This window comes from Pleurodeles waltl, chromosome 9, assembly GCF_031143425.1.
Source record: "Pleurodeles waltl isolate 20211129_DDA chromosome 9, aPleWal1.hap1.20221129, whole genome shotgun sequence".
Lineage (NCBI taxonomy): Eukaryota > Metazoa > Chordata > Amphibia > Caudata > Salamandridae > Pleurodeles > Pleurodeles waltl.
The window spans coordinates 1,137,933,744-1,137,959,569 of NC_090448.1; the positions used below are offsets into that span (position 1 = coordinate 1,137,933,744).

General features: G+C 42.6%; 1 protein-coding gene across 1 annotated transcript in view; it reads right to left on the bottom strand.

The window, feature by feature from the left end:
- FNTB (farnesyltransferase, CAAX box, subunit beta) overlaps window positions 1-25,826 on the bottom strand; it is a 113,731-nt gene that overhangs the window by 45,193 nt on the left and 42,712 nt on the right. The window contains exons 4-6 of the mRNA XM_069208902.1: window positions 24,978-25,047; window positions 23,971-24,062; window positions 10,540-10,686 (exon numbers count right to left, since the gene is read on the bottom strand). Of these exons, the coding sequence (XP_069065003.1) occupies window positions 10,540-10,686; window positions 23,971-24,062; window positions 24,978-25,047 (309 nt within the window). The remainder of the gene's footprint in view (window positions 1-10,539; window positions 10,687-23,970; window positions 24,063-24,977; window positions 25,048-25,826) is intronic.

Genomic DNA, 25,826 nt, shown 5'->3' on the forward strand with positions numbered 1-25,826 from the left:
GAGTAGAGTTCTGTGACAGAAGGCAGTCTTGCAGAGTAGAGTGTCAATACGTGCAGTGTCATAGGGTGCAATGGCATACAGCTGAGTGACATAGCATGCAGGGGCGTAGAGTGTAGCAGAGTAGAGTTCAGTGACAGACTGCAGTGGTGCATAGTAGTTGGTGTGGCATGCACTGGTTTTGAGTAACGTGGTGTAGAGTGCACAGATGTAGCAGATTGGTGCAGAGTGGCACAGGGGAGTGAAGTGGCGTAGAGTAGAGTGGTACAGGGAGTGCAGTGGCGAAGTCTGCAGTGGTACATAGTAAAGTGAGGCAGAGTAGAGTGGGGCAGAGTAGAGGCATAGAGTGCACTGTCAGTGACATGGTGCACAGTAGAACAGAGTGGTGTAGAGTGGATTGGCATAGAGTGTAGTAGCTTAGAGAGAAACAGTGTAGAGTCCTTTGGCGGCAGAATGCATAGAGCGGAGTGGCGTAGAGTGGTGCAGAGTAGACAGGTGGCACAGAGTACAGTGGTACAGTGTAGAGTGGCGTAGAACTCAGTGGCAGAGTGCAGTGTTGCAGAGTACAGTGTCAGAGTCCAGTAGCAGAGTGGCATGGACTGCACCGGTGTATAGTGCAGTGGCAGAGAGGTCACTAACTACCTCCCCAATCATATAAACACATTCGGCAAACTATCAAAAAACAGACAGTCTGGCGTGCATTAAGTGTTTGGGAGCTGAGCCATGAATAGCAACCCTTCTAACATTTTCCCCTACTAACCTTTAGCCATTCTGAACATGGCTAAAACATATTGGCAAAGGCCATAGCTTTTGCAAAGGCGAGAACTATTGCTTGTATCAAAGAGAAGCTACAGAAGCAAAACAGCGGTGGTGCTGTGTGTGGTATTTGTACAATTAGAGCCTAGCCAAATGGCAGGGGACACTGTATATTGTCTCTCTAGGCAGAGTGGCGTAGAGTGCAATGGCATCGAGTAGAGTGTTGGAGTGCAGTGGTGCAGAGTTGATTAGAGTGGCTTAGAGCGGCCTGGAGTAGAGTGGAGCGATGTAGAGGCACATAGTACACTGACAGAGTAATGGAGTGGAGTAGAGTAGTGCAGATTACTGTGCAGTGGAGTGGAGTGTTGCAGATCAGAGTGTCAGAGTACAGTGGCATAGACTGCAGTGTTGCAGAGTAGAGTGGCACAGAGTGGAGTGGCACAGAGTGCATTGGTGTAAAGTAGAGCAGAGTGCAGTGGTGTAGAGGATAATGGCATAGAGTGCAGCTGGCTTAAGAGTGCAGTGGAGAAGAGTGTTGCAGAGTACAGTATAATGACATGGAGTGAAGTGGTGCAGAGTACATTGGCGTAAAGTGCAGCTCCTTAGAGTGCACTGGTTTCGAGCAAAGAGGTGCAGAGTGCACTGGCGTAGAGTACAGTGGTGTAGAACAGTGGTGCAGAGTAGAGTACTGTGACAACGTACAGCAGAGTGGAGAGGTATAGAGTAGAGTGGCGTGGAGGAGAGTGCCATAAAGTGAAGTAGTGCAGAATAGATTAGAGTGGCATAGAGTGGAGTGGGACAGAGTAGAGTGCAGTGTTGTAGAGTAGCATAGAGTGGAGTGGCGCAGAGGACGGTAGAGTGCAGTGGCATGAGTGTTGCAGAGTACAATGGAGTAGGGTAAAGTGGAGTATGCATGCTGTGGTGGCATACCGCCATTACAGACAACACATCTGCAATTGAAACGACCATTACATTTGCACAGACATAGTTTTACTGGTGAAAGTATATAGCGCACAAATGGTGGAGTGTGGAAATATCATCACTCAGTGTATTGATTTGTTTTGATCGTCTTAAAATATCTGTTTCCACCACACTTCAGAATTATCAAAAACAATGTGCTTCATTTAAGCTGTCCTAATTGATATATTCTGAAATATCTGCACACTTCATTTACAGCCACTTAAATGTTGTATGCTAGAAAAAAAAACAACAAAAAACAAACAAACAGACTTCAATCCTGCACACCCCCAGTAACCACAATGATTGTCACATAAATCCTCTCACTAAGAAGGCAGGGAAAAAATGGGCCACGTACAGCACCCATCATGCTCCGTGGCAGAGACTGCTTCCGGTGCAGCGAAAGCACACTTCCAGTTCGGCGTGTAGCTTGCTGGGGTCCTTGTGCACTGTTGGCTTCAGCGCATCCAAGATACTCGCCCTCCTCTAGACACAATTTATGTGACAGGACTCTGAGGCACAGGATGCGGCAGTGAAGAAGCAAAGGGGTGTTTTGTTTTTCTCTTTCTTAACTCATCCTCACAAAAGCTTTGGGTGAACGGTGTTACAGCACGCAGCATAGTGAGTTCTCCCCAGCTTTGGGCTATGATCATGCACATCTGTTTAATATCCCTAACTTTTGTGAATGCATCTCTGTAAAAACTGTAAAGACTGGCAAAGCAACGAATAGACATTTAAGCAGCAGTGAAGTGCAACACAGAGTGCGGGGGACGAGCAGCTGGGGATAATCATCATATAAGAAGTGCGTGGTTACAATGCGCTACCTGGTCAGATACAGGAGCAATATTTCCACATTTTACTGAGGATATTCGAGTGATGCCCCAATGCCCCTCCATGCAATAGCTACCCTAAGTGACATTCAAGGAGGAAGGGAGTAAAGTCATCTGAGAGGAGTGCAATAGGTACCCCTCCTGTAAAGCCCCCCCCTGTAAACCTCCCCCCCCCCCAATAGGTGGAGCAATCCTGGGGAAGTTGCGGAGGTGGTCCTGCATAGCAGCGGATGTGGTTTGTGGCCTCCCAGGGAAAACTCCAGCAGTACTCCCTGACTGAATACCATGCTTCATATAAATTAGAAGACTTCCCTCAGTTGTAAATGAAGCGGCTCTCAAGAGATGGTTCGTCCAAGGCCTCGTCCCCTGGGCTGGTTTTAAGGTGCGCGAGACATCGTAACCACCCTACAGTTAGCCCAACAACTGCATGAAATGCCATGAAGGCCTCAGAAATGTCGCTTCAGTGTGCTTCTCATGAGTGACTGCACAACCAGCCTCTCTCAGAGACAGACAAGCACAAGCATTGATCAGATTATAATCAATAGAATTAACGTCTGAAAATAGAGCAGACCCTGCCCAATCTGCTCACCCTGATGGAATAGTTTAGGTTACAGATGGGTACCTGGTAGAAGGCAGTTTACAAAGTTTGACCTCAGGCAATAACTTAATGGCACACACCAACTCTCCAAATGCTCCTACAGCTCCCACAGCCACAACTGCAGATGCAACATCTAAAAGCTGGCCCACTTACCTCTTGTTTTTGAATACTGGCTCTAAGGCACCCCAGAAGGAGACCTCTGATCTGATGCATAAGCAGGCAAAAAATAAAGGCAGCTTGGATGATATCAGTGGCATCAAAGCACTACAAGGTTTGCAGGAAACGTGAAGCTATGTAGATGAATATATGCAATATACAAGTGGCAATAGCGTCCTAAAGAGCAGGGTCCCAAGTAGCCCAGGTGGAGTCTACAGAACCGCTGCTACAACTAGTATTAGGCAAATTGAGGGTGATGAAAATCTCTGAAGATGAGGCCCACAAAAAGATCAATGAACAACTAAACATGATTAATGCTAACATCCAACTCTTAACATCGAGAGTCAGCTAAGTGGAACAAAGAGTATCAGACCTAGAAGACTCCAATCGCAGCCAGGACGGCATAACTTTTGGACTACAATTGGAACCGGATGATGCTGAGAACAGATCACGCCACGCCAATCTGCAGTTCATAGGGATATCGGAAGACCAAGAAAGTGGCAAGTTCTGTGACCAGATTAATTACTGAATTAATTCATAAATATGTTGATCCTGACACTGCAAAGGGCAATTTGGACCTCGCCATCACCTGGACGCATAGGGTCCCTGCAACGCCTTTCTCTAATCCGAATCATAAATATCCTCAAACTCTACTTGTGAATTTTGGAGATTTCCGGGTCAAAGAACGCATTCTTTCCAGAACTATTCGGGATAAAAACTGCTGACAACTATTCCTTCAAAAAGGATTCAGACATGTCAGTTATTGCTGCACAACGGCACAAAGATTTTAAAGTTTTGATTGACGACTTTCAGAAGTGTGGGGCCCCTAACACTAACAGGCTACACGTCACACAAATAACAGACTGGCATGCCTGAGCCACCACAGTGGCAGTTTCCCAAATGCCATGACAGGGCACTCATTCAGGGGGTTCGGTGGGAGGGGAAACTGAAGGGGGTGGTGGTAGGAAGGGATACAAAGTAGGGTGGGTGTCCATTTGCTCCCCAGGGAGCCTAAGACGGGTGAAGCTCCAGGAGTAGAAGGGCACAGGAGGGGGGACAGGAGGGGAGAGAGGTGCTAGCACTACAGGGGTGAAAAGTCAGGCAGTCAGTCAAATGAGAGTAAACATAAACGATCAGAAGTTAAGCAGTCTAGGTGCCTGGATGGTAATGGGAAGCTCAGCAGAACAAACTGAGTCAGTCCAGCAGAAAAGCACAAAGAGACAAAGCTGTGGATTCAATTCCCCTAATAGAGCCCTTTAGGTAGAAGGAGCTGTCACCTGCAATGTAAATGGTATTAATAATCAAACCAAAGGCACAGCTATTCTGGCACAGCTGAAATTGTCCAAGGCCCAGACTTTAAGAGAATAACCTGAAATCCCAGGCCAGACCACCCCAAACCCCCAATTTTATAACATAGAACACACACATTTTATGCATCAGCTAATGCAGCAGTAAGAGGGACAGCTATCCTTGTAACTTTTCAGGAGAGGTAGTATAGGTGGTAAGAGACCCTCAGTGGAATATGGTGAATCTCGCAGTGGCAATATGCTTTTACATCTCATCAGTTTTTATGGCCCCGTTGAAGATGACATCTCTTCTTTAAGAGAAGTATATGAGGCTTTACTTCCTCTTAAGGGCCTAATAATTATTGGGGCGACTTTAATATAGTACCGGATGTTTGTTTAGATTCCTTTCAGAAAAATAAGCTTCAAAATAAGCCAAAAGCTGCCCACTTTCTAGTACAATTATGCAAAGACTCTGCTTTAATCGATCCTTGGTGAATGGATTTACCTAACGGGCGCGAGTACACTTGTTACTCTAAACATTTCAATTCAGCGTTACAAATTGACTATTTTTTAGTATCTCACAAATGAGAGAGAAAGAGGTCTGGCGTTTTGGCAAATCAATTTTCAGACCATCAGGCCCCGTTTTTTGAGGTGACGGTACATGCCTTTAGGATAGAACGTCCATGGTGGCAGCTTGATAAATTGCTATTAACAGAGGGTTGGGTATCAGAAACGCGTTCCGATGTGGAGGATTTATTTTTTGTAAGAATGTAGGTATACCCTTGAATTTTGCATTATGGGGTGCTTGTAAAGCTTTCATTAGAGGTGAAGCAATCTCTTTGAAGCCTCAAGTCAACAAATTGAGATGTGAAATGAAGATGGACCTACAGTCCGAATTAGATCAGAATGTTAGTGATCATCTTATACACAATTCCACTGTATCTAAAGTCAAGGCTGTTCAAGCTAATCAGCGCCTAAAATACAGTTTCATCTCCAAAGAAATGATAAACCAGCTATCCTGCTTTAAGACATACTATGAAGAAAGCGCACACGCAGGGTGCTTTTTAGCATGGTCAACTAAACACAAACAAAACTGTGAGACAATTAAGTCTATTTTTGATTAAACTACGAATTCAACCATTACACAACCCAAATTAATCGGTAAGTTTTTCTTTTTTTTTTAGCATTATGTTTACCTATATACCCCAATGGGTCTGACCTCGAAAGAACACAGGATTTTCTGCACCCAACTGAACTCCCAGCACTGAGCCGGGATTGCCAAATCTCAGTAACCACTCCTCGTTCACTAACGGAAGTAAGGGAAGCTATCCAATCCCTACCCAACGCCAAAGCATCCGGGAAGGACGGCCTGCCAGGCAAAATGTATGATCCTTTTTTGGAGCAACAGGCAAATATTTTGGTGGTCTTATTCAATGATATATTAGAAGGATGAGTAGTCCCACACTCCTTTATTGAGGCAGCAATCGTCAACTTTCTGAAAAAGGGCAAACCACCAGAACAACCAAGCTCATACCGTCCGACCAGTCTTTTAAACATGGACTATATATTACTAACTAAAATTCTAGCGACTAGATTATCCCCTTCAGCCCAAGCTTTAGTTCACAATGACTAAAGTGGTTTTATACTCACAAGATCGACTGCATATAATACCAATTTCTTGATCTAGGCATTAGACTAATATTCACATAATAAAGTAAAGGCAGCAATTATTAGTCTAGATGCAAAAAAAGCATTTGATCTAGTGCAGTGGGAGGGACTATTGCTATCCTTCAAAGCCAAGGGTTCCCTCTGAAGTGTGTCACGTAAATGCGAAACCTATAGGGAAAAGAGGAGGCAGAAATAGTGAATAACTCAGGACGTCGTACGATTAGAAGAGGTACAAGGAAGGGTTGTCCCATGTCACCTATTCTCTTCGCTCTTTACTGAGCCTTTGGCAGCTGTGCTGCGAAAAGACCCACTGATTGAGGCCCATATAGCAGGATCATCAAAGATCAAACTCTATGCGGATGACACGATACTCTACCTGGATGCCACAGTGTATAATGTTTGCAATGCTTTTGCAAAGCTTCAGACAATCACCAGTATCGGGGGATATAAGGTCAACCATAGTAAGTCAGAAGTACTACTATTTTTCTGGCTCCCCTTTAATATTACCTATAGAATTGGGACAGCGCTACTCTATAACGCATCCTATAAGGTATCTGGTTATTCATGTTTCACACTATTTTAGAGAGCTTTTTGCTAACAACTATACTGCCACTTTGAATAAGGCGTGTGCGCTACTACAAAAATGGCAAAGTCTACCTCTTTCCCTTGCCGGACGTGTGGCTCTAATCAAAATGGCTATTCTGCCCCTGTTTCTATTCATATTCTCAAACGTGATAATTTAAGTCAGACTCCATTTTTTTTTTTTTAATGAGGTTGATCAGATACTCCGTCATTTTTTGTAGAAGGGTAAGTGGGCTTGTATATTCAATTGAATATCGAGCAGGGCAGATTAGCTTTGCCACATATTAAGATGTACTATAAAGCTGCTTTCCTTGACTGGCTCACTTGGACAGCAGATCTGAATAGTATCATTCATTGCTTTTATCTCCAACACATGCTTCAGGAAGTCGCAATTTGGTTACCCGTATTTCTTCAGATTCCTAAATTGCCGAAACACACTTGTTATAAGCTGACACACATGCTTGAGCACAGATTCAAACAGATTAGAGAGCAAATACAATTTTCATTGTTTCATCCCCAGATGCATATTAGTGTACTGTATTAGGATCAATCATAAAAGCTGGGGTTATTGAAAACTGGGAGAAGGCGAGGTTGTCCAGTATTAGTGATCGCACGTTGGCGGAAGAAATTAAAACTTTGGAACTCCTACCAGTAACCCCGCTATCCCTCCTGAGCTATCCTTTTCCTATCTGCAAATTCAACATTTCATGCATCATAATCAAGTTGAGCAAAACTCACTCTTGGAGCACATTAGCAAAGCTTATTTTGTAAGCAACATTAGCAGGGTAGGGAATTGATATTGTCTACTTCACAGGCAGATAAAATGGACCTGCAGCATTGGCCAAAATGAAGACCCTGACTGGTAGTGAGATAAATCCACGCTGCTGGAGCTGCTATAATTTGATGGCACATAAAGCTATCTGGGACGCCAATTTTTTAAAGAATGTCTTTATACTATAAATGGCAGCTTTATTATAATCCTAGCCGTTTTCAGAAAATGTACCCAGCCAGATCGGCAGAATGTTCAGAGGTGGCCAGGAGCCGGTGGGGTTTACTTCATATATGTTTCACCTGCCCTATTCTAAAGGACTTCTGGCAGTGAATATTCGCAGTTATTAACGAGCGAGGGCAGATCCAAAAAATGCCAGGGACTTTAGAGGCATTGTTTGGTATGTTGCCCCTCCGAGGCAGGCCTCTATGAGACAGAGGCAACATTTATGCATTGCCTCGTTGATCGCACGCTCACTGGTTTTGCAGAAGTAGAAATCCTGTGAGGCATCTAACTTTGAATCATAAGTGAATAAGATGCAATGGGTTCAAATGAAGGAGAAGCTGTATTCCCAAAGAGTAGGGGCACTCAGAAAATATATGGGAATTTGGGATAACATGGCATAATGTAGGATCAGAAAAGGAAAAACTGAGCCTTTATTGAAGATGGACGTGATTGTGTAAAGATTTTTTTGTATTCATATTTGAATCGAAGTGTACTAATGAATCATTTTTCTTAACTACCCGGTTCTTAAAATAAAATTGTAAAAATATATATTTAAAATAAAAAAATAAAAAGAAGGGAAAGAAAAAGTAAAAGTAAACACCAAGCATTTGACTCCAGTCTCTAACTGCACAGCAAACATGAGAAGATAATAACAAGATTTAAAGGCCTGGAAATCCGGTACTGGTGGAAGCCTACAGTAAATAAGGATGGGCAAGGAACAGGACGAAATCAAGCTGGACAGCCTAAAATAAATATAACCAGCCAACAGAAAGCAAGCAAATCTGAGTGACAAACCACAAAGCTAGTGGCAGAATGCATTCCCAGGGAAACGTTCCGATTGTCCCCAAGATATCATAAGAGTTTCTTGTCCTTGGGTTATTTCTAGTGACTATTATTCTGTATATAAAATTGGTTTATTTTTAAGTAAATAGGTGAAAATTGACCACCGCTGCCCACAAGCTGTTAACAAAATGTTTTGTTTGCAGGAAAAAATGGCTTTTCAAAAGTTGCCACTATGTAGTTACATGTAAATAGTTTCCCTAAGAAGAGTCTTTCGTTTTACTAATAACTTTGGTGCCATTTGACAAATCTTGATGAAACTTTCTACACACAAAAAAAGATAATCCACATCGGCTCCTTCCTGGAAGGTTTGAGGTTACTCGTCAAAAAAGGACTGACAAAAGGAGGATTAGGGAGGTGGCAAAACACCTTTTATCCCCATGCAATTTCCACTGGAAACTTTAAACAATGATACAGAAAAAATGTCTGCACAGAATTACATCAAACTTCGCATAAAGTTACATCTTTTCTCAGAAAACATGCTTTTTGTGAGTTGGCATAAATCTGTTCAGCTGTTTTGGAGAAATTATGCACAAAGTTTTACTACTTTGCGTACCCATACTTCTCCAAATGGAAACACTACCTCCCATGTGTGGGTGCACCTAACACGTCACTGGAAAAGTCCAAGACTATATAATGACCTCAATGCAACCACATTCACATATTATGTTCTAAGTTTTGACCTTTACCTCTGATGGTGATTGTGTATTGCTTTGATGTTGAAATTGTTGAAATTCCCTAGTTCTAGGTTCCTAGCTTCCTTAGGTTATACAGTGGGAATCCCCAGTAGTCAAAAGGTTAATGGCAGCTGCATTAGATTTTACCATATGAATTGATGCATGGTTGGTACTTAATCAAGAACCATCATAAACTGCAGTTCAGTTGCTGGCTTCTGGTATTGTGTGTTTTGGACAAAAAACAAACATTGTACATCTTCGGTAGCAGAATAATCTTATAAACATAACAATATATTACTTTTGTAAATTTGCCACTGGCAATAAAATACAGATGAAAGCATTTCTATTTTTTCCTACTTATTTTCATAATTTTTTATTTCAACAATTATCTACTTTGACAAAACATGCTTGCAGAATTTCACATTTTATCTACTTTAAAAGAAAAAAAAAAATACAACTTTTTAGATTCACCCACTGTTTCACATATTCATCTACCACAAACCGCCAACAGGTAGAAACTACAAAAAACAGGAAACAGACTACCACTTAGATAAATGGAAATCATGTGGTTGGGTTAAATTATAAAAAAAGAAAAAAAGGAAAAAAAAAAGAAAAAAAAGAAAGACATCATTTTAGCAGAAAATGCACTTTTTTGCAAAGACCGTTATTCATGTCTTAAAATACTAGACTGCCCCAAATGTAATCCATGAAGTCACTCAGATATCCTGTTGATACCTATTACTTTAACACATAATTAATAAAACAGCCCCTTTTTCCTTAATTATGTCTGTGCAATAACTCTGTTGTGGATTTTGAGGAATTTCCTTTCAGTTCTAAACAGATGCACAAAAAGGATGGATGCCACTCTATATAAACATGTCTGCTAAGTTAGCAACCGTAACTATGTGCCCTATTCTAATTTGGAATATTTTAATGAAGAACATAGATGAGATTGGATCCAATGACCCTAAATTCTTACACAAACCTATAGGTTAACATACATAGGCTACAAAGGTTTCACACTGAAGTAAATAATTTTGCTTCAATATTTTATTAGGTCCTTATTTAAAAAAGTGCCAGCCTGTTTAACGAGGCTCATATTTTTCCAGCAGACATACAATCTCTGAAAAATATTGCAGAGAAGCAAGCAAGTGCCCAAATCAATAAGGTCAATGTAGTTTTCAAGATAGATTCCTACCTGTTGATGACATCATATGCTTCCTGCGTGCCAATGATGCAAAGAGCATTCACAGCTGCATAAGTAGGAGCAAGATGAGGATGCTGCCCGGGTCCACCTCCAAATCCTCCATTTGGGCCCTGACACCGAGCTAGAAACTGACACACACTGTTTAGGAAAATAATCACAGGATAGTCAACTTCATGTAAGTCAATTTGATTTACACAGAAAAAAAACTAAAATTTAATTCCCCAGGCCAATCCAGCAGCCGTGACAGCCCCAACACTTAAGAAAAAGAGATCCTGGAAACTGATCAACAAAAATGGCTTAAAATCAGCTGTCTAATTCTCTCCCTAACCAAACTACTGATATTATATCAGATGGTGAAAAAGGTAACTGGATTACAAGTACCCTGGATGGTATTGCTCCTTAAAACCTGCCCCTTGCCACACAAAGCTACCTTAGCAACCTGATGCACATAGGATATTAGACACTACAGATCTAAGCCATAACAAATGCAAGCAGCTCAAGCACATTAGGAGATGCTCTAGTCTAGATCATAACAGACACTGAGAGGGCTGCACTCAAGATAGACCCTAAAAAAAGCCTCTCTAGGCACAACTCTTATTACCCATATACACGAAAGCTCTAACTCCTCTAAATACATATTTACTATTGTCAAATCTTTCTCCTAATTGGCTACAAAACTGTAAACCATTTGCCTCTCTGCTAATTTATGCACCTCTCGTGCTGGCTGACCTTAGACTAAAATCAATAACCTAAAACAACCCTTCAGGGATCTCCTCTTCACATACCTTCCATCTGTTTCTGCTATTGGAGCTGCTATGCCCACTTTCACCCCAGTACATTATGCATTCACCAATAAGACCAGCTTTTCCCACTCTCTTCAATCAGTCACTCACTATTGCCACTTTCCCCACTAACTGGATGTGTGCTAAAGGCCTAGCTCTTCTGAAGAAAACTACAGCAGCTCCCACTGCTCTGTCTAACCATAGGTCCATCTCCATGTTGCCATATCCTGCCTAAGTCCTGGAAAAACAAATCAACACCCAACTATCCAGCTATCTAGAATCGAACCAGCTTCTTGACCTCTCAGTCTGAGTTCTTTGCTACTTTCCGCCAGAGACTATCTTCATCCCCGCCACAGACACATACGCTGCCTTTTGCACTACAGACCACCTGCACCCCTGATTATATTACAACTATCGGCAGATTTGACAAGGAATCTTATGCTATGCTGCTGAAACACTTACACAGCTTTGGCATCTGACTCGCTGCAAACAAGTGCCTCTAACATTTTCTGATCAAGCGCACTCACTCAGTATGACATGCTGCTTTCAGTCCCACTCCTCAAACGTTATATGCGGAGCCCCTCCCCTACCCCGCCAGGATCTTCTCTGAGCCCTACACTTCACTTTTTAGGGTTGCGTCTGCAAGTGCAAGCGCACGCGTCTCGCTTGCGAGACTCTGTTGTGTACAGTGAAGGCTTTGGAGCCCGCATGTCGCATACCATTTGTTGGCTTGCCTGGCACTCTTATTACAGCCTCATAACTGGGCACTGCAGGGCAACTATCATTTCCATTCCTCTGTGTGGAGCAGGGACAAAGCACTGACTGATTCAACTTAATCAGTGCCGGTCCACTCCTAACATGGTTGAGGCACTGTTTTGTTCTTTTTAACTTCTAGTGCCCCGCAAACAGAAGGCCCGTGACTGGCAAAAATGCAATAAAATAGCAACGTTTTATTTTTTATAGCTACCTTTGTTTTATTTTGCCAAGTCGTCTTTTATTACTATTGCTCATGTTTTCTTTTGTTTTTGCATGTAGCCGCTGTTCTCAAAAGATGACGGTTATCTGGTTCTAAATATTACAAAGCAACAATGTTTCTTTGTATGTGTAATTTATTAAATGATGCAGTGCATCCCAATCCACTCTACTCCAATCCGTCCCAATACAATCTACCCCAATCCACCCTACCTCAACCCACACCAATCCATCCCACTCCAACCCAAACCACTCACCCCAATTAAATCCACTCCATCCTGCAGCACTCCAATGCTCCTAACCTATCCCTTTCTAATCTGCCCACTCCAGTTCGGCCAACTCCAATCCAAAACAATCAGCACCACTCCAAAACAATCTGCCCCACTCCAATTCAAGACAATATGCCCCACTCACATCTACCCCACTCCAATCCAAAACAATCTGCCTCACTGCAATCTGCTGCACTCCAATCCAAAACAATCTGCCCCACTGCAACCCAAAACAATCTGTCCCACTCCAGTCCAAAACAATATGCCCCACTCCCATCTACCCCATTCCAATCTGGCCCACTTCAATCCAAACAATCCGCCCCACTCCAGTCTTCCCCAATCCAAAACAATCTGCTCTGCTGAACTCCAATCCAAAACAATGCATCTCACTCCAATCCACCTCACTTTCATCCAAAACAATCTGCCCTATTCTAATTCACTCCGATCTACCCCAATGCACTTCAAAACAATATGCCCCACTCCAACCCAAAACAATATGTCCTACTCCTATCTATTCAATCCAATCTGCCCCACTCAAATCCAAAACAACCTGCCCCACTCCAATTCAGCCCAATCTAATCCACTTCACCCCGATCTACTCCTACTCCATTTTCAATTCACCCCACTCCAATCCACCAATCCAGTCCACCCCACACCAATCCACTCCAATACAATCCACTCTACACCAATCCACCTCACCCAAATCCAATCCACCCCACCCAAATCTACACCAGTCCAATCCATCCATCTTATCCCACTGCACTCCACCCTACACCAATCCAGTCCACTCCAAACCACCCCACTTTACCCCAGTACATTCCACCCATCAGTCCACCACACTCCAATCCATCTAGCCTACCCTACTCCAATCTACCCTAACCCAATACTATCAACCCCACTGCAATCCACCTCTCCCCATTTCAGTCCACTCCAACCCACCCCAATCCAACCCATCCTACTGCAGCCCACCACAACACACTCCAATCCAATCTGCTCCAATCCAATCTGCCCCATTTCAATCTGCCCCCTTCAATCCACCTCACCCCTTCAATGTTCAGTTCACCCCACACAACTGCAATCCATCCAGCACCTACGCCAATCCTACCCACTCCAATTCATCCTATCCCAATCCAGTTAACCCCACTCCAATCCAGTGAATCCAATCTACCCTAATCCATTCCAATCCACTCCACCTTAATCTAATTCACCACACTCCACCCAAATCCACCACACCCCATCACTCCAATTCAATTTACCACCCCACTCTAATCCACCCCACTCCAACTCATCACATTTTAATCCACCCCAACCCACTCCAATCCAATCCACCCCACTCAAGTCCAATGCACCCCACTACCACCTCTCCACCCTATTGCACCCCACTTCACTCTGTGACACTCTCTGCCACTGAACTCTACAATACTCTACTCCCCCACTCCACAGCACTAACTTTTAGCCATGCTGAACAGCAGCCAGACTGATGAACAACATGGCAAAACATAGCCAAAGCCAATAGTTCTTGTCTAGATGAGACCTACTGGCTTTGCCAATGCTTGTTAATTTTTACCTATCCCATAGCACCAATTATCTGACTCAGTGGTATGCAAATGATAGGCAAAGCATCATCTCCAGTTTGGAGACAACTGCCTACACAATCCAAGTTTAACATGTGTATGATAAAGGTTGCTGGTTGGATATGAGAAAGCTGCATAAATTACACCGTGAAAAGAACAAAATTAGTTACTTACCTGTAACTACAGTTCTCCAACATTGGTATATTTTCTATATTTGGATGCTTCAATCATTCCCAGTGGGCTTGCAATGCCCGGCACATTACAATTGCAGTATACAGTGCAAATTACACAGCATATTATGTAAAATGGCCATAGGCCTTAAACAATATAGTATGTTTAGTAACCCAACCACCTCATTTGAAGAACCCACTCTTCAGCCAAGGAGGTGGAAGCTTAAGCTCTCCTACTTCCCCTGGAGGCCACCATAGCTCAGATTTCAAAGCACAACTATAAGTATGAATATGATGAGCCTCTCACCAGGGACGATCACATGTGAATATATAAAAGATACCAACGTTGAAGAACTGGAGTTACAGGAGTAGTGAATTTCTTCTCCAACATATGATCTTTTATATATTCACATGCTTGAATCACAACAAGCAGTACACATTATAAAATACAAAAAAGTAGGAAGCAGGCTCACCTTTTTTTAAACCTGTTTCTCAGGACTGCCTGCCACAAACTGCTGCATCAGTTTCTGCGTCCACATCGATGCAGTAATGTTTAGTGAACGTACGCCTGCGCCTCCACGTGGCTGCAAAGCAGATGGCTTTCAATGGCACCCCAGGATAGAGTACTGCAGTTGAAGCCATGCCCCTGGTGGAATGCGCCCTCACTCTTCCCCAGATAGGATGTTTGGCTTTGGCATCACGACAGAATACAGGCTGGGAGCCAACAAGCTATCCCCTGTTTGGACAGGGCTTGACCTTTTCGAGGTTGACCAAATGATATAAATAGATGGTTTAATGTGCATATGTCCATTGTATTGTCTACATAGAATGAGACATCTACATAAGCCCAGAGAACGTAATGATCTTTCTGCTGTTGAAGATGGATTGAGAAAGAAGGATCTAAGGATGATAGGTTCATTTAGATGCAAGTCAGCAGGCACCTTGGGAATGAACTTAGATTGGTTCTGAGTATCACTCTGTCCTTAGTGAACCAGAGAAAAGATTCTCTGATGGTAAATGACTGAATCGCTCCCACTCTCCTAGTAGATGGCAGAGCCAGCAGAAGAGCTGTCGTCCAGGAGACAAATTTTAAGTCTTCTCTAGGTATAGGCTCAAAAGAAGGTAACAATGGCAGGCCGAGGACTGTATTAAGCTCCCAGGGAACCGGAGGATGTCAAAGATGTGGAAATCCTCTGAGGAGCCCTTTCAAAAACTGTTTAATGATCCTTTGCGGAAAAAAGAGCAGGGATTGATCTATCAGACCTTCTAAATCTTGAGATGGGAGCCAGATGAACCCTGATTGAAGAATATTTGAGACCACTCTTGGTTCAACTTAACAAACAAGGAAGTATCTATGAAGGTTTTATTTAAAGTGGATGATGACCATTATTCCTGCACCAGACACAGAAATACTTCTGTTTAGCACTGTAATTCCTATTGGTCGCTGGAGCTCAAGCCTGAGCCAGAATCTGAGTCGCTCCTGCAATAGATCCAAATTGCCAGGCTCCGGGTGGTCAGGTATCATGCTGTCAAGATCAGTGATTTTGGATCGTGGTGTAGAATCTCACCATGATTTCTGGACAATATCCTGAAATTCACCTTCAAAGGAATGGCTAGACATTCTGCCAATTGCAGTAGCTTGCTGTACCAGAACTGGAGAGGCCATGCTAGAGCAAGGAGGATCAGAATGCAATGGCATTTTTTCGTTGTCTTAAACACCCTGGGGATCAGGGGAAAAGGAGGACAGGCATAGGCAAATATCCTGGACCAACTAATCCAAAGAGCATTGCCCATCATCCCTGGATGCCAAAACTTGCTTTGTGAAGCACTGGCATTTCCCATTGTTCAGAGTGGCAAACTGATCTGTTGTGGGGTGACCCTACTGATTGAAAATGTAATCCACTCATTTCTGTTCCAGTTCACACTTGTGACAATTCGACATTTGTACTCTCCGTGCCTGACCGTTCTGACAGCCTGGCAGAAATTCCACCGCAATGTCTACCCAGTGAGAAATGGGCCATTTCCAGAACAGCTGATCTTCTTCTGAAAGGATGTTGGACTGTGTTCCTTCTTGCTTGACTATGTTGAACATAGATTTTGTGTTTGTTCAGACTAGCACTGGTTAACCTGCCAAACTGGGCAGGAACAACTGTACACCTAGTCTTATGATGCACAGTTCCAACACACTGATGAAGAGCCTCTTCTCTGCATTTGTCCAGAGGCCTTTGTTTGAAAGCTTTTGCCAGTGAGCTCCCCATCTGTCCATGGGCACACTCATGGTGAGTAATAACCTCAGTTATTTGTAGAAAAGAAAGAAAATTAGGGTTGATGGAATCCTCCATCATGTTAAAGCTTGTTTTAAGCACCTTGTGACACAGACCATATCTTCCCATGAGCCTTCTACCTATTTCCATTGCAAATCTGGCTTTTTCTAAACTGGTCTCTAACAAAGCCTGCAAAACAGAGTAAGAGCTTTTCATGATGCCATCAGGCCTATCAGAGACTTTTATTGCCTCACTATGATGGTTTGTTGTCCAGCAATAGTCTTTGCCATTGTCTTGAACGTTCTCACTGTTTCTGCTGATGGAAAGGCTTTTTTCCAACTGAGTGTTGATGATTGCTTTCAAAAACTGGATCTTAGTTTGGAGTGCCAATGACGATTTTTGCCTGTTTCCTAGTTTCCGGAAGTGACTGATGCAAGCAAGTGTAGAAACTTTTGCTCTTTTCCTGGATGGGGCTTTGACTAACCCTTTGTCCTGGTATGGTAACACCAAATGACCACCTCTCCGGAGAAAAGTGGCAACTGGAACAAAACATATGATGAATATTCCCGATGCTGATTTGAATCTAAAAGGGACCGTCTTGAACTAGTGGTGCTTACCTTCTACTGAGAATAGAAGGTATTTTCTGTTTTTCTGGTGAATGGGAATGTAGACGTATGCATCCCGAAGATCCAGGGAGGTCAAAAAATCCCCTTCATGCATCAACAGGAGGACTTCTTGCAAAGTAAGCATCCAAAATGACTGTTTAACATACTTGTGCAGTACTCTCAGATCCAGTATTGGTCCCAATTGACCTATTTTCTTTTAAATGAGGAAGAACCTGGACTAAAAACCCTGATTCCTTTGCAATTTGGGGACAATCTCTATGACTCCTCTGAATAGAAGCATGATAATTTCCATTTGTAGCTCCTTCAAATGAAGGTGATTTTGTTTTCTTGGTGGACAAACTCAGGGGTCTCTGAATTAACTCTAACGTATGGCCTGATTGGACATGGTCCATCACCCATTTGTCTGATGTTATGTTCTTCTATGCAGGAGTAAAAGGGGAAATTCTCCCCTGCCACCCAACTTCTGAGGACCAGATGGTAAGTGGGTACGAGCTGGGAGCTGAGCTATTTTCTGGTCGTCATTGGTTCATGCTTGTGAAGAACCGTTCTTCCTTCCTGAAGACATTCGTAAGCCTGTCTTTGGATTCGATTGAAGGGGTATCCTTGATCATAGCCAGTATGTCTTTGAGCATAAGAAGGACGTCCCTGACTTTCATACTAATTGTCTCCGGCTCTGAAATTTGTGCTTTTTGTAGGCCACGAAAATTAGACATCCCACATCTGCAATACCTCAAAAGTCCTAACGCCTTTGCTGTGTCAGTGTCGGTTTCAAGGCCTTTCAAAGCTTCAGCAACATGTTTATCAAAAGAGTTATCCCATCAAATGGCATATCTGAGATTTTAGATTCAACATCAGTACAGAAGGATTAGTACAGTACCTTCTGCCAACTGGTGAAAACCAATATTCGAGGCATTCGTTGCTGTGTCAATAATGAAAGAAAAGGTTAGTTCTCCATCCTCTAGGATAGCTCTTGCCATTTCCCTCTTATCCTCCGGAATAAGTTCCAGAAATGGAGCACTGTCATGCCACATCTGATTATCAGAACGACCTAGAATCACCAAGGCATTGACTGCCTAATTGAGGTTGCTGCCATAGAGGAAATTCTTTGGTTCAGATTGTTAATACCCTTGCTATTGTTGTCTGGCGGACTTGATGATGGAGTTATTGGGTTCTCGGCTCTTCTCTGAGCTGCTAAAGCAATTACTGAATCCGGTCTAGAATGACCAGTGAGCCAAGTCAGAGATGAATCCAGAGCCTTATATATCTTTTCCAGACGAGGTATCACAGCTTGAACAGCATCCGGTATCTCTATTATTTTCAAAACATTCTGACCAGACATAGGTATAAGAATAGGTATAAACAATGTATTTCCAAGGTTGCTCTTTAAATTAATAAAGAAAGTGTGGTTGATCTACAGAGGCCATTGGGTAGACTGCATTTTTGGCAGCTCTTTCAATCAATCACTGAAATTTAGAGCGATCATCTGTAGAGTTCGGTGGAATTGGTCTGTCATTTGCACATGGAAAAATGAATTCCCAGCATCTTTTTCTATCACCGTCTGGTGGCAGCTCTCTTTCCATTTCAGAATATGCAGAACCATTAGAATAAGCATAATCAATATCTTCTCCAGTGACAGACTCCCTTGGTGTTGGAGCAGGAGGTAGCGGTGATGACCGTATAAGAGGTGAACCTGATAAAGAAGCAGGTTGAGGAGGTGGACGAATGGGTGTCGCAGGTAATCCCATCCTAGGATTATTAGTTGGGTGTTGCAGTAATAACTGATTAAAAGTATCCATCGTCTGTTACAACATTGACAAGAAGGCCACTGGCACTTGGACTACATCTGGTTCTCTATAACATTTGGGTGTTTTCTGTTCCATATCAATTCTGGTACTCTCAGACTTGTACTCCTGTTGATAAATATATACCCTGCATTGCGTCCTCTCCAACATCAGGGATATATCTCACATCCAATTGTGATGGTCTTTAAGCTGTCATAAATCCATAATCACTAGCCTTTTCCTCTTGTCTGACAGCAATAATTGCACTGGATGTAAACCCTTCATCTTTGAAGGTGAAAAAACATTCTCTCCCATGTCTTTTAATGACTGTGTGGTTCCCAACTGTGATGCCATCAACGGTGACTTTGTCGTCAACAGCGTGGTCAAAGGTATGGTCATCATTGACTGTCTCTCCACTAGCAACTGAATGCTCAAAGTCGACTATGTTGTCGCCTACAGAATGCTCTTCGTTGACTGTCAGTCGACAAAATGCTAGTCATCAATGGTATGTTTGTCATCAATGATGGAGATTAGATTGAAGATCTCATCGACGAGGTTTCCTTTGAAGACTTATTTTTTTATTACAGGTAAATCTCTGTAGTGCTTATACGCATGTGGTTGGTCAGGGGAGGAGGAGGCTTCAAGTGCTGTACCAAATAAATCATACTGAGGAAACAGTAAAAGTCTCTTTTTGTGCTTTTATGGAAGTGCTTGCATGGGTGCTTCTCACAGACCCTTCCCCTGAAGAGGCAACATCTTCTTCAGAAGGAAGAAAATTCTCTTAGCTCATATGAAATAATGCAAACCTCCTTTCTCCGTCCAAAAGGGTCTTATATTGAGAAAGAATTACAAAACGTGCATTCTGATGACTAATGCTTAGGATAAAGACACAGAGGGCGGGTCATCATTGTAAATTGTCTTGCTGTCACAAGATATACAGGTTTTCAAAAGAGATTTCTTCTCTTTGTCCGCCATGGTGACAGTTAATTGTCAGACCAAACGATCTGCTTGGTCCAGAAATTTTTAACAATTTCTCTAAAAACAACTCACAGTACAGTAGTGGTGAGCATGGGGCTGGTTCAAATCTAGCGCAGACCAAAAAGGAAACAATTTAAGGTTTAATGAAAGGTTAGAGCATAGCATGCAGTCGGGCTCTGAGCTATGGTAGCCTCTAGGGGGAGTAGGAGAGCTTAAGCTTCCACCTCACGGACTGAAATTTGGGCTATTTCAAATTCTAGTGGATGTGTTACTAAACATACATACAATGTTGTTTCAGGCATATGGTCATTTTACACTATATACACGGTACGTTGTATATTTTACACTGCATACTGCTATTTTTACAGACCGGGGATTCCCAGCCTGGAAATGGAGAATGAGTCAAGCAATTGAATATATAAAATATCCAATGTTGGAGGACAGGTAGTTATGTTCAGAAATAGTACTACACGCTGGTATAGAGACTGCTAGTCCATAGAACTGGGCCCTGCTCCCACCCTGGTCACATTAGCTAAGATCCTTGGGTTGTTCACTGGTAATCAGTTCTTGATGGCTAGTCCAATTAGGATTGTTACTGCAGCATGCTTTGGCATTCTTAAGTTTCTTCATAAAACCTTCTCTTGGCTGCTCATTCACACGAGCAAGACTTACACATACCCTCATCCCCAGTAGACTAGACTCTGGCAATGCCATCTATGTATGCACAGCAGACTATCTGGTTAAGAGGCTACAAGCAAAAAACAATGCTGCAACCAGACAGGCAACCCCCGTCGCACCCTACCCCCAACCCCGCATACTTGCCGATTATCCATCATCTTCGGGCCTTCACTAGCTCCCAGTGCAGAAACATGCTTACTTCACAATTTCAAAGCCCTCAACAACATCATCCCTAGGTACTTCAACTACAGTCTTTCCTTTCTGAAGGATACTGGGGTGCTTCACTTCATTGCTCCTCTTCGCTCTACTTAGCCTACGCTCCTCGCATCAGCAGCTCGTGAACAAGAGGGTGCTCTTTTTCCTACTTGGCAGCCAATTGCTGAAACAAGTTACATTCATACTACGATCTGCCAGCTCTTTCCAAGAATTTAAAAGAAAGCTAAAACCTAGATCTCGAAATTCCTTGACGTTTTTCACATCTTTGACTAGTCCAGTAATCTCCTAGCACCAGGATGCTCTACGGGTAATATATACACTATTAAAAATCCCAATAGCAAACATCAAACTTCACCACATGTGGAAAAGTGAGGGAAAGTCACTGTCTCTTCTAGCAGAGACAGTGGCTTAGTTCCTGTTCCAAGTACGATTGTTGCCACCCTGACCATATTTCAAAATGTGATTTGGTATGTACGTGGTATTTACACAGCACAAGCCTAGCCAAAAGGCAGTGGGCGGCTATGCAGTGTTCAGGCAGACACAGTCAATGTCTAGTAGAAGGCATAGCTGGTTTCCAAGCGCGAAAGTGAACTGCATTTTCATTTAGTGTTCTATGAAGAGGTGTGTCTTCAGCTCTTTCCTACATAATTGGTCTCATGGTGAAAGCTGTAAGGAGGTTCAGCCTGAGGGCACTTGCTAGATTTAGAGCACGCCAGGTTGGACATGGAAGGTCCTTTTAGGAATGTTTGAAATCCAAGGCATAAAGAGCATCACTTTTCCCCAGTCTTATACGCTATGAATGCCAAGATACACTTCTTAAGTGTCTAAACATCCTACATGGGTGGCATGTCAGAAACTGGCTTGCCCACGGGAAACATTAGAGAAAGTTCAAGATGGCACAGGAGTGTTTACTTCCAATATAAAACTAATCAAGTACACACACAAAACTAGTTTACGACTTCAACTCTTAGTGGTGAAGACTTGCTTAACAAGAAGGGAGGAGGCATATAGTGTGCTGTATAAAACAAATTACATAACTCCAGCTGAAACTCGTTTCTAACCAATGATGTGTTAGAGTGGAATTATCTACATTTTTAAGTCCAACTACAGGATGTGGCATACAAATGAAATACAGGGGACAGAGTATTAAAAAAAAGGAGAGAATTAATTCGATTTACTATCGGACATTTGAGTTTTTATGCAGGCTTGGGGAGGTAGTGGATAAGTGAGAGGACATTATAAGGAGTTGCTCTTAAATAGTGACCAAGGGCACGTTAATAAGCCTCTCTTTGAAGGTTACCTAACTCCCAGCTGTTTCTAGCCACATAAAGTAAATATATGGTGAAGACTGCTGGGTATTACTCTGCTTGTTCAAAGTGAAATGCAGAGTTAACAGCACAGGGGTTGAGGAAGGTGAAACCCTTTCTCCTCTAGAAGCAGCCAGAGGAAGACGGCCACCTGCTGTGGTAAATTGTATAGCATCATGACACGAACTGGAGAATTCTGTGACGCAAACTCATTGTGTGCCACAATATTCCGAGGATCAATGTAGAGTTTTCCGTACCTAGGTCATAACTGAAAATTAGGAAAGGGACCTTGTTATATGCCACGGGCCACCATGAGATTGATTTAATCATTCTATTTGAGCAGATTGTTGAAGGGTGTTTTGCAACGGGCTGAGAAACCAGAGTTATAATCACATAAAACCGGGTCCAGAGACTCTTTCCTAGATCAAGTTGACAACTTTGAACTTCACTATTTAAAATTATACTATCTCGCGGCCGAGCTCCAACATGCCGTGCATTGGTTTTACATTAGGGAGAACTGGGAGACCAGGCTAATGGGAGGTAAAACTCTCCCTGAGTTACTGATGATGGGTGCTAGAGTCTCGCCCACGGTGCCAACTATACTAAGAAAGGTATGTAGGTCATGGGAGCTAGCAGTCAAGATGGTTTTAAGGAGAGGCCCCTTTGCCCATTAACAGGCGGTATGGGCTCTTCGTCCCTTTTTAGGGTCGAGCCTGCGTTGCATGCGCTCGCGCATGCGTAACGCAGGGAGACTCTTTAGTATTTAGAAAAGGTCTCGGAGCCCTGTCAACTTCACGTCAGTGCTTTTTATTGGTTTGTGGGCTTCCCTAATAAAATCGTATTGCTTTCATTAGTCGAAGGCACCCATATGTCATGCCTTTTCCGGTGGCAAGCCCTCCTCGAGCGCAGCGACCAAGTACAGAAAACATGCGAGGCTCGCTGTTTTCCATCGGGCTCGTGGACTTTTTTTTTCTCTAATTTAGAGCCCGATCTCGCTTGGCAGAAGTCGAGCGCTTTACATACTTGAATTCACTTTTTCGGGTTGTGTACATAAATACACTTTTGCCCGATAGGTGAAAAGTCGGGTTAAGAGTTTACAACGCGATCAGCTCTAACATGAGCAAACGCGAGACCCGTCGCATTGTAAATGCTTGTTGATGATTGCAGCCAAAATGTCTATCAGTAAATGGTGTGATGGGGGATTGGGAGACCCCCACGGGATTCATACCCAGATGACCGCTTGATTACGTTTACTGTCTCTCTGACTTTATTCATCATGGGGAGAGGGCAGTTTTTACAATACTCCAAAATAGCAGCAACAGCTTGTTGAATCTGGCCCTCCTACCCTGAGGCTCCTTTGGAGTCTCGCTCATTGGTGGTGCTACTAAATTTAGGGGCTGGTACACGACCTTGAGGGAGGATCTGCCATGCAATGACATTCCGATACATGCCAAGCAGCATAACGTATTGGGGACCCATTTACAGGCCAAGAGGGCATATACTTTTCTGTCTGGAAATATGTTTTTATAGTACCTCCATTCTGCAGCAGGAGAGTTGCTTTAAATTGCACTACGCTAGTTTTCCTGTAGCCTAGATGCAATCCTTTTTAGTGCAGCCTGGATTTCTGTATCGTCCAATGTAAATAGGTAAATCCATCCCAAAAAAACGAGAGCAAAGAGGGAGAATATTTGCCATGTAGAGTGGTATTTTAAACTGACGTGACTTCCGCTTAGCATTAAGGCAAGCTAGTTTAGGCAATTCATATTAATAAATCTTGCAAGTCATTTCCAAGGAACAGGACTTACTCTGAAGCTGTAGACTCTGAAATAGGTTCATCTAGTAGTGCCAAGCTGTGTAAGATCCAATAGCACAACCAGGGACGGCTGGCATCTAGACACTAAGACAATAGAAAAACACATTCTTTGTGTTAGTTTAGGGGCCTCACAATACTGCACTTGTCACTCTCTCGCAGGCACACAGGGAAAGCATTGACTGAAAATATTCGTGAATGAACTGGCTTTATGTGGCGCCGCTCAGGAATATGTTAGGGCAGCAATGGAAATGCATTTAAAAAAACAGAAAAGGCGAGAATCACAAAGCACTTTATTATGTGAGAGAATTATTCAGATGAAAGCTGAATATGCAAATGTCCTGGTGTGGGCGGAAAGATAAAAATGCAAGTGTAGCTAACAGCTTTAGCACAACGAGACTGTATTCTTAATATTTCTTTAGCCAACAGCAGAGACTGAATTCGGAGCACCATGGAGAAATTTTAGTACCCTGCGTGCTTTACCAAGCATGAAAGTGCTTAATAAACTCATGATGAATGCTGAAGATGGCATGTGAATGGCAACTAGGGTGCAAAATTCTGCTCGGCTGCCACTGAGGAAAGATCATTAGGGACCAATCGAGTGGAAAAGGAAATGGAGGTGAATATTAAGACAGAGTAGGTGTGTCTGCCAGAACAGTATGCACAGAGGACAGCAAAGCAGGGACTCACAGAGGGATGTAGCATACGTTTACCACGCACAGAAGAACATTCAACACAAGTAAGGTCTGTTGAAGGAATACATAGCATACAATTTACATATTACATTCACAGCTGTACACAAATCAGCCATTGCAATACTAAAACTAACTCATAAGCACTTTATGCAGTACAGCAAATAATTTAACTGGAACATTGTGCAGGAAGAAAAAAGTGGTATTTATGGGGGCAAATAGCTACTTTTTGCTGATCCCTGGTGCTTTGCGAAACAGAAAAGGAAGGTACAAGAGACCAATTGGGATTGACCATTTATATAAAAGGTACCTCGTAGTCAGGCAAGTGCTTCAGTCCTCTCTTTAGATAGTGGAAATGTTTCTCTCTGGCCAAAGTCAGTCTAAAATAAAAGAAACCCCATCAGAAATGTGAAAAAATAAAATATTCGCATTATTTCAAGGATCAGAATTTGTGTTCATCTATTGATCAAACAGATCAACAAGAAATAGTTTAACAATGAATTTAGAATGGGGTTCATGAAGAAAGGCCCAAAAATGTGTACACAGACCAGAATAACAGAAGTGGGTGAGAGAGCGGGTACAATCAAGTGCGGTGTTGTAAGATAGCACGTCTTGTGAATCCTATATGCCGTGGTTCATCGTATGCAGAGGTCATATAACAAGGTTCAATTTACAAGTATTAATTACATTTACTACAGTCCGCCAAAAAACAAATCCCAAAAATGAAATAGCAGAACTTCAGGAAAACGTAAAATGAGGCCTAGCTTTTCAATTGTTGCATCAATTATAATTTGAATGGCACTGAAATTTTTAATCCCATTAACAAAGATCAAAATCACCTTGACTAGTTGTGACATAAAAAAGTTAATCATAGATAACATAGTAATGGATTGCATAAGAGATTTATACATACGTTCTTTGAAATGAGATTTTAAGGTAGACGCGATAGCACAAAGAATAATAACATATTCACAGGCAGAACAGAACTGGTGTGCTGACCTGTATCATCACCAGAAGTGAGAAATAATGAACACACCGATGAGACTAAGAAAAAAATAAGTTTTTTTTTTTTGTGGATAAAGTGTTACTCTTAAGCTTAATTGAAACAATGTTGATTTGAGATCAATGGGCTGCATTGATGGATATCATTTCTCTCACG